General features: G+C 38.0%; 1 protein-coding gene across 1 annotated transcript; it reads left to right on the top strand.

Moving 5' to 3' along the window:
• Positions 1–4,497: 4,497 nt before the first annotated feature.
• Positions 4,498–9,427, top strand: LOC309720459 (homeobox protein Hox-D9b-like). The gene is made up of 2 exons (XM_082557428.1): positions 4,498–5,871; positions 7,025–9,427. The coding sequence occupies exons 1-2, from the start codon at positions 5,190–5,192 to the stop codon at positions 7,267–7,269; spliced, it is 927 nt and encodes a 308-aa protein (XP_082413554.1). The 5' UTR covers positions 4,498–5,189; the 3' UTR covers positions 7,270–9,427.
• The last annotated feature ends 508 nt before the right edge of the window (positions 9,428–9,935 follow it).

Here is a 9,935-nt window from a genome sequence, read left to right as displayed (position 1 = left end):
GACCCAGAGCTCATGGTGTTTTTCTCTTGTACCAACACAGATTTTATTATGTTTGCCATTGAGAAAACCTTTTGGAATGCTTCTCTTAACTCCAGCTTCAAGTCATGTGGTTTCACTGCAAAGCCATTAATGCTCTCTCTGCCTCAGGCCATGTCCTTTGAACACAAGGCCATGTGAGCAAGCATGAAGTTTTATCCATAGGGGTGGCTGTAGCTCAGGTGGCAGAGCAGGTCAGCCACTAATCAGAAGGTCAGTGGTTCGATCCCAGGCTGCATCCTGGCTGCATGCCAAATATCCTTGGGCAAGATACTAACCCCGTGTTTGCCTACTGGTGGTGGTCAGAGGGCCCGGTGGCGCCTGTGTCCGGCAGCCTCGCCTCTGTCAGTGCGCCCCAGGGCAGCTGTGGCTACAATGTAGCTTGCCATCGCCAGTGTGTGAATGTGTGTGTGAATGGGTGAATGACTGAATGTAGTGTAAAGCGCTTTGGGGTCCTATGGACTAGAAAAGCGCTATACAAATGCAGGCCATTTACCATTTTCATTTGAAACAAACAAAACAAAATATATGTTTTGAGTTTTCTGTTAATATCTTTTAAAAAATATGTATATTGGATTTTGATGTTATTTTCTTTAAGTTGGTGTTTATCATGATGTTAATGTGTATGCATTCATAAAAAATGTCCTGCTTAATGCTAATAACTTCAGTTTAGTAGTCAGTACCTCAGTATACTGAAGCTGAATATAAAACCAAATGAATATGAGTCTAAACAATCATCTTTGCATAACGTTTGATGTTTGCCTCTTTGCTATTTCTCCTCTAATCAGCAAAATCAACAGAAGTGCAGTTATATTCCTGGATTTCCTTTATGTACTCGTTTAAGGATGATGAATATGAGAACTATGAGGAAACTGTTGTTGATCAAACATTAAAAAGATTATCATTACCACTGACACATTGTCTAATGTCTAATTCCTCTTTTTTGTCTCGTTTAATGTCGCATATATATTCTTAAATGTAAAAAGTAATGAAATAATATTAAATACCCTTGTGACAGGACTGTTTATAGTAACACAGACTTGTTTCTCTTGAAATGGGTTTAGTGGGAGTTGTGACAACCTAGATGTTGATTTGTGACAGTTTAATGACTTAATTTTATAGCTTTAAAGTTTCCAACATCTGTTGTTTATGGGAGACCTGGCCAAGGATGAACAATATTACAAGGTTACAAAATGTGTAAAACAGTTTTAAGTATATTTAAATATTCTGTAAATGTTAAAATTAAAAGAATCACTGGTTAAAGATATTACAGAAAATTACTTCATTAAAAATTGAATTTCTCAGTGTATAACAAAAGCAGTGAACAGAAATAAATAACATCAAGGCAAGTAACACAACATCTAACTTAGGAATGCAAATGTCATTGTTCAGTCACAGAAGTTTGAGATTTGAACTCCAGAGAAACCAAAATTATTTAGTGTTAGTATTTCCTGAAGGTTATTCTATGGCTAAGGAGTAATAGAAGAGGATGATGTTCTACCAAGCTCTGAAAAAACCCTGGGTACTCAGAAAAAGGAGCTCGACAACCATACTGGACAATGGATTTAATTGAATTTTAAAAACGCCTGTTGTAACTGAAATGTAAGGCAATCTAAAATACTATACTATATACTATACTATTTAACATTCGACAGCAAAGAGAAGAAGTACTGCATTAAAGAAAATCTGGAAAGAAGAACTTCTCAGACTTCTGTTCTTTGTTCTTTTACACCTTGGTGTGCTGAGTCTGAACAACATGGGACCAGACAGCAGAAACACCCAGTGAGTCCAAGGCTGCTAATGAACCTTGAACCGCAAACAAATCCCAACAAACCACACGGCCACAAACCACCATTTCCTCAACTCGTGACTTTTATTGGGGCAATACAGACAGTCTGCTGCCTCTCGCTTTGTTTGTCTCAAACATTCACCTCATCTGTGTGTGAGTGGGACTGCAAACGGGTGTGTATTTGTGAGTGATGTCTAAAGAAAGACAAAGGAGAGATTGTGTTTCTGGCTGGAAATAAAGACATCAAAGCTAGCTACCCCCAATAAAACTATTTTTGGGGTGTTTTACCTTTGCAAGAACTTGATGCTGTCGTACTAGTAGTTGTTGCAAACTTTTAGTTACATAATATTGAAAATTAAAGGAGTGTAGAAGTAGACTTGCAGGGGCTTTAATAGTCAGTCATTTCATTAAAGAAATAATCAAACAATTCTGAAAAAAGTTCCAACTGGAAACCTTCAAAATCAACATTTCAATTTTTTTACAATGTGGAATGAAGTTGGTGCGTATTTAATCAACCCATGCAGTATATTACCTTTAAACAAGTCAGTTTAACCTACTCACCAAGTGTCCGAATCAAAAGCCAAAATTTCATTTTTTATGTTTTTAAGCAATTTTGAGCATCGTTATCATGGAATATATCATAGCTCCAACAGGAAAAATAAAAAATTTAATGTCTATGAGCAAGATATAGAAATAGGTATTGGTGCCTAGGATGTTTTATCTGATGGAGGAAACTTGAAAAGATGCATTTGAGATATATGGCTGGTGAAACAAGTTATAGCATATGAAAGATCATATGAAGATACATTTTGGTACCAGGCTCATCTTTTAGTTGTAGTTGTCCCGTGTCAAATTATTTTTAATATAGTAATATTCTAACACTGACTAAAATGTACAATTCTGTTTTATTCAAAGAATTAAAACCATGATAATAAAAAGAGTCTGTGTAGAAATACATTAGCAATTACTCCGAATCTACTAACAGGGACACTTGAATGAGGTATTTTGCATTTAGTGTCCATTATAATGTTTATAAGACACAACATATAGTTGTTTGCAGAAGCACAAGCAAAGTGTTACCAATACGGGGAACACAAGTAAATAAAAAGATGATGAATGACAAACCAGGGCAGTAATCATGTAAAATATGGCCTGATAGTAATAACAACACTTCACTAATTGTTTTTCTTAATACTCATCTCTAAAACGTCTTGGCATCAGTTTAGGGAAATGCATCATGGGAAATGGTGCCAACATTGTCCCATCATATCTTACAATCTGTCATATAAATTTAAAGAGCAGCTTGAGTGACTTTTAATTTTTACACAGCAAACACTCTCCATTCTTTTACAGCATCCTCAGACCCCCCACCCCACCCCCGCCCATTAGCAGAGGAGCCGTTAAAACACTGCCATCTAGAGTAAGATACCCTGAATTTCATTCAGGCATTGAGAAGTCTCTCTGGTCCGAATGAGGTTTGAAGTCATTAAATCATAAATTCTGATTCATGTGTTTCTCCATGTCAGTATTTTCATAAAACCACTTAAGAAACAAGATTTTCAGATCTTAAAATCACTTCTGCAGTGATTTATAAATGATTGCTGGGATATTTTGTATAACATAGAGGACTGTTTTGCTCACATACCTCTCTTCATCCTGCTGGAAGTGACTCTCAAAGTGTCTATTTATTTTCAAGACGTTATATTCCAAGCATATAATCTCATTTTATCTGAATATTATTAGCTGTAGTAATTAATTAATTTACTGAAAGCCTTTGGACCTTCTTTAATTGCAAAGTTTGGAGTCCTTGCAGTGCTTTCAATCAGATTTGTCTCATTCAGCCAGAAGATGGCGCTAGCTGTGCACGATCAAGGTGTAGCCCAAGGGTGTCAAACTCATTTTAGCGAATGGGCCACATAAAGAGCAGTTAGATCTGAAGTAGGGCGAGAAAGTAAAACCTTTACAAAACAGTTTTTATTTAAAAATTAATGAATAAAACTAAAATATCACGATGAAAACATTCACGTGGCTCTTATGATTTTTGAAAAGCTGAAACAATTAAGATAATTTCCCCCAGGGATCAATAAAGTATTCTGATTCTGATTCTGATTCTGATACCACAACCCCTCCCCCACAAAATCTGTCAGACAATAGGAACTTTTACTTATATTCCTTGAGCCTGCAGTCATTAGATGCACAATAACATTTGCTGATCACTGTGGATTTATAAAGACACAAACCTTTACGTGTACAGTTTTTGTATTTAACCAACAGTATTATTTACTATTATTATTTATTATTCCAACAACTTGACTAAATCTAGAGATAATTTAAAATTTCCATCTATTTTCACTCCTGTGTAACGCCACCAGTATTACCCTGGAAATAGCAGTGCAATATATTAAAAATGTTCTTGCAGTTTTCACGCTTTTCACACTTTTTCCGAACTCAAAAGTCAGTGGGCCAAAATGAATCCTTACTGTTTACCGTTCCTGGCCTAACCTAGCATATAAGAGCCACAAAGAAAAGCACTTGGAATTTCACTTTTATGCACAAGCACTGCTATATATATAGATTATGACACTGTTTTCCTTCCTTCCTTCCTTCCACTGCTTAAAATGACGGATAAATCAAATGATCTTCTTAGATTTGGTTTATTTAGTAAGAGAACAACAAAAGCACAGCAACAACAAAACACTCGACACTTTAAAATTAGAAAAAAGTAACTAATTTGAGCACAGAACTTGTGAACTGATACAAATCAATTTCTGATCTTGGGTAATAGTTCCAGCAAAATAAAGCTGCACGCAATTCAACATGAACTTCAAGGGAGAATCACTCTAAGCTCGAAATGAGTCACGATTCACACAAAGGAAAGCCGAAGCCCATCCCCTCCCGTTTTAATCAGTCCTGTGACAATCTGAGGCTGTGATGACATAATTACTAATAAAGTGTAAGTCATATTTTTGCATTAAATAAGTGCAAAAGGCAGAAGCACCTACGCTCTCTTCAAACGGGCATACGAACGGCCCAATGCTACTTTTTATTCAGCCTCTAAAAAGAGTCCAAGTTTTTTTGTTTTTTTGTTTTTTAATATATATATATATATGTTACATTCAGGTCCATCCGCAGTAGGCGTGCTATCACATTTCTGAAAACAAAAGAATGAATTGATTTATCTTCTATACTGGCTAAATACAGTCTAACCATGTGATCCGCAGAGTAACCAATGGGCAGCCGAGGAGAAAGTAAGGGCAGGAAAAAATTACTACCATTTTAGGGGAGGATGTAAGCCACTATACCAGCCCATCTAACGTTTTACAGTCGCATTTAAGTGTCTTTTTATTGAAATAATAAAATAAACATGTCGCTAACGAATTATTATTCCATGATGGGTCTCCAGACCGAGGAGCCTTACGGTGCACATTTCATCCCGGGAGGCTTGCAGGGTTCGACGGCTGGCTGCGCAAAGCCAGGCCGGGGAGCAGAGGAGGAGGAGGGGACCCCCGGCTCACACATCCCGGATTTCTCTCATTTTTCCAACAAACAGTCGAGTTTAAATGGCTTTTCTCCTTGGACAAACACTTCCACTTCTTCTACGTCTTCTTCTCCGCAGCGGCAATCCGCCCCCGGTGCGTCCATTCCCGGCCTTTTTCATCCACATCACCTCCTGAGCCACCACCCCTACTACGGCCCGCAGACTCAGACACACGCCGAACACCTTGCATCCGCGTCGGACAGCAGGTTTGTACGCTGCTGGGAAGGGGCGAGCCCCACCTCGGAGACCGCTCTGTCGCAAGTTTCGGCCACTTTCCCCGCGTGTCTCCCAGCACAGAGTGACCTCTCCAATCCGAGCCCGAGGTATGAGACAATTAAGCCCGAGAGTTCACCCCCGTCACACGACAGTCCTGAAGATTCCAGCTTCGCCAGTCCGGCGGAGGTGGTCCTGGAGCGGCTTGGGACTGTAGAGGAGCTGGGGAGGAAGCCTGAGCCAAAGAAAGAGGACGACGACAGAAAAACACAGCAGCAGCAGCAGCTTGACCCGGGTAAACACAGATACACTAAACTCAGGAATGTTTATTAGCTTTAAGAAGTGGCGATACACAGGTGTGTGTGTGTGTGTGTGTGTGTGTGTGTGTGTGTGTGTGTGTGTGTGTTAGAGAGGGGAGTGTGACTTTTATGGGCCTATAAATGTCTTGTAAACTGTAAAATATAAAACCTTATTGTCCATTAAAATAATTAAGGTGATATTGTTATTTAACAGTTTGTCAATAGCTATATGAAAACCCAGGTTGACTTGCACATGAAGGTTTTTCTGATAGTAGGAGAGTTAGCGAGCCCGTTTTTGCAAATACTACTCCAAGCTAGTTTTGCCTAAAATAGTCAGTATAGTCATGCTATGCTCTAAAAGCATGCCATGCCATTTAAAACACATTATTGGACCCTTACTCCAGAGTGCAGACTCATAGCTTTATTATTATTATTATTATTATTATTAGTAGTAGTAGTAGTAGTAGTAGTAGTAGTAGTAGTAGTAGTAGAGATACATTAATATATTTTATCTTGGGATAAACAAAACAATTATCTGGGTTTCATTAAAATATCTACTTTTTGTAAAATGAGAGATTTTAGCTAATCTAAAGTTAATTTAATGATGTAAGAATCCTAAGTGCTTTAATTTTTTTAATGCAAAATAGCATTGTGAGAGCATGACTATCAAACTATTAAATGTTTAAAAAATATCCTTACTCAGCTGATTAAAAAACAGAAAAAATGAGCATGAGTGTGGCTGTGGTTGTTTTTCAGCCCTGTCTCCTCTCGTACTGAGATTTAGGCTCATCTTTATTGGGTATACTTTCCTGTATTTATAGCAGCTCACTGTCCTTCCAAATCGAAAAGGACAGAAACCTCAAATGTGGCCACATTTTCAATTATGTCACATTATGTTAAATTACGGGTTTGTCATAAATTACAGGAGGAGTATGTGAAAAAAGGTGTAGATGTGTTTCTTTTTCTAATGAGCCAAAAACTGTGGGCTCATAAAATTTGCTCCACAAAATGTTTTCTTTGAATCTTATGCCAGCCTTTGAACTCCTCACAACACACACAGAAAGACATGCTTAAAACCAGAGGAAAGTAAATATACATGGTGTTTGGTGTGAGTAAAAACCTATGCAACTCTCGTCTCTTTTCCTGCAGAAAATCCATCAGCTAGCTGGATCCATGCCAAATCGACCCGGAAAAAGAGATGTCCTTACACCAAACACCAGACCCTGGAGCTGGAGAAGGAATTCCTCTACAACATGTATCTGACCAGAGATCGGCGCCTGGAGGTGGCAGGACTCTTAAATCTGACAGAGAGACAGGTCAAAATCTGGTTCCAAAACAGACGGATGAAGATGAAGAAGTTGATGATTCGGGAGAGGAGGAGTATGAATGAATGATGAATTTAGAGGCTGGGGCTTTTGTTTTCTTCCTGTGATAGGTGAAGAGGTGGTGGTGATAAAAGAAACACAGTGCTCAGAGATGGCCAACATCTCTAACATGAACTGGCAAGATCAGCTGTGACTAAGCAAAGGATTGTAGAGCTAACATTGCTGCTTTTGAAAACTGCAGTGATAAACTCTGCAGGGGAGACCGGGATGTGCTGTAACACACACATTAATGTCTTAAAAAAAGTTAGGTAATCTGTACTTTGGCGCATAATTCTTCCATCTGCATGTTTTAAAAAGAAAACAGCTCATCTGAAACCCGGGGTAGTTGTAAATAATGAAGTGTTAACATTTACAGGGAGGTCAATAAACCCGATCACAAACATACCAGCTCATATCAAAGACTACTCATTTTAAAACACATCTGTTTTTAATATGGATGCACATCTCTCATGTTCAGAAATGGCAATGCTTGAAACATTCCAGACGTAATACTTAAACTGTCTGTGCTCTCAACAAAAAAAATGGGAATGGTGTTTTATGATTTAAGGCTAAAACTATCGCCCTCATGAAAACTATGTTTAATGTGCAAGCTCGGACTGAAGTACAAGGGAAAACTATCAAAGATAAACCGCATGAGTAATCTCATGGCTGAATACCTGCTTGTTATAGCCTGAAAAATAGCTGCAGAATATTTGTATGGGATTAAAATGAAATATTTTTGGGAGCAAACAGGATTCAGGCTAGTGGACTGTATCTGATGCATGTAAGTATTAACATATTTACGTGAAAGATGTTAATACTGTTGGGTTGGCACTACCAAAAGATAAAAGACACATTCGCTAAGGCTGGAGTTATTCTCTTTATGCTCTTTTAACAATGCGATTACCCTTAGAAAACAAACCAAAACCAAATGTATCTTCGAGAACACCAAGATTACACATGTGAAAAATCTAAAAATCGCAAGTACTTAAAAGGTGAATTGATCATGCTAAAGTAATAATGTGTTTTAAATGTGATACTTTCACTTCTGTCCCACTTCAGTGGCTTTTTCAGACCAGGGTCAGCTGTACTTTGTCTAACTGGCTAATAAGCGACTAAAGATGAATATTTTCTGTCTAACACATTATCTGTGACTTGAGGCTTTGGTTTATTGGCTGTAAATAAAATGAGTCTACTGCATTTTAAATAGGACCACCTCTTGTTTGGGTTTAAAAGGCGCTCTTGTCTTTTCCTGGTCCTCCATTGAAGTTTCTGCACAAATGCGTGGGTCATAATAGTTAAAAATACTGATGTAGGTTTTGTATAATCACAACCTTTTACATGTCATGCACTTGTAACCACAGTGCATTTGCTAAATTTACGAGATTTTATATATTTACAATAAGCAACATAAAAAAGGAAGCAAAACACCACTTCTTCTTCTTGCTGTATTTCAGGTGCCTGACAGGTCTGTACAGAAACTTGTTTCACTTTGCTCCTAGTGGAGAAGTTCTCTGTGTTACAACCAATCCTGGTCTCCCTTATTAATCAGAAAGGAGCTTTTAAGGAATTTGCTCCAGAAGACAGAATAAAGCTTCTTTGTTTTGTTTTTATAAACTCTGCATGTAGCCTTATAGGGGCATATTTGTTGGTATTGTTGTCCTTGCTGTTGTTGTCATTGTTGCTGTGTATATTTGTTGTTACTGTGGGTTTGAAATGCAGATATGGTCATGCCTACACACACACACACACACACACACACACACACACACACACACACACACACACGCACACACACACACACACACACACACACACACACCAGTCATGGCTAAGCTATGGTGTGACTGCAGTTTGATTGTTAGATTTTCTGTTTCGCTGTTTCCTCCCAGTAACCAGCTACTGTCCTCTTAAGACGTTTTACAACAACGCACAATCGATTTCCATTTTCCAATGTAAGTTGGTATAACATCCGCAGCAACGGGAACATTGTGAGGATTTTAAAGGTATTTTGGTGCTTTTCGTTTTTGTCCACATTCTCCTTGAGAGAAGAGGAAGAACAACAGGCTATGTTAGCCTACAGCGACAGGCCTGTGCTGTGCTGTGAGACGAAGTGTGATAAAATAAGGCCTTCATCCTGTCATTTAGGTTATAAGTTCAATATGCTGCTCATGGTGATTTTTCTAAATAAAATAAAAGATGGATTACAGCGTCGGTGTTCATTTGCGCCTTCTTTTTGGCGACTTGGTAATTTTACGCACGGATTAGTCCGCACAAATCAGTTTTTTTTTCTTTTTGTTTGTTTTTAACTTGATATTAAAGGCATATTAATAATATTTATAGCATCACATGGCAACATTGTAGACATAAAAAATATCCTGCTATAGAACTACTGCAAAAATATTTTGTAGCCCCTGATCAATGTAGCCTAAAACTCATAAAGGTTAAAATTGCGCTGTCGTTTATTAAATAGCGCAATACAACCCAATAAAAAGGCTTACATACAGCATTATCCTATATTATTATCCTGCGGCTGATTCTACAGGGGGGGAAACAAAGGCAGTAATTCATGGTTGACATTAAACAGGATTATAGGCCAATAACTCGATTTATTATGTTTGTCATTATGATTATATTCCACCGTCAAGGTGTTTCACTGCTCTCAGGTATGTGTTCGGAGTTTCAGCCCACGGAGA

Source organism: Aulonocara stuartgranti, assembly GCF_965226115.1.
Source record: "Aulonocara stuartgranti genome assembly, chromosome: 13".
NCBI lineage: Eukaryota > Metazoa > Chordata > Actinopteri > Cichliformes > Cichlidae > Aulonocara > Aulonocara stuartgranti.
The sequence above is the reverse complement of the archived record's forward strand: the minus strand, read 5'-3'. Positions and strand labels throughout refer to the sequence as shown.

Excerpts from the sequence above, each read along its gene's own strand:
- LOC309720459 (XM_082557428.1), top strand. The coding sequence starts at position 5,190 with ATGTCGCTAACGAATTATTATTCCATGATGGGTCTCCAGACCGAGGAG. Across the intron at positions 5,872-7,024 it reads GCAGCAGCAGCTTGACCCGG|AAAATCCATCAGCTAGCTGG; the intron begins GTAAACACAGAT and ends CTTTTCCTGCAG.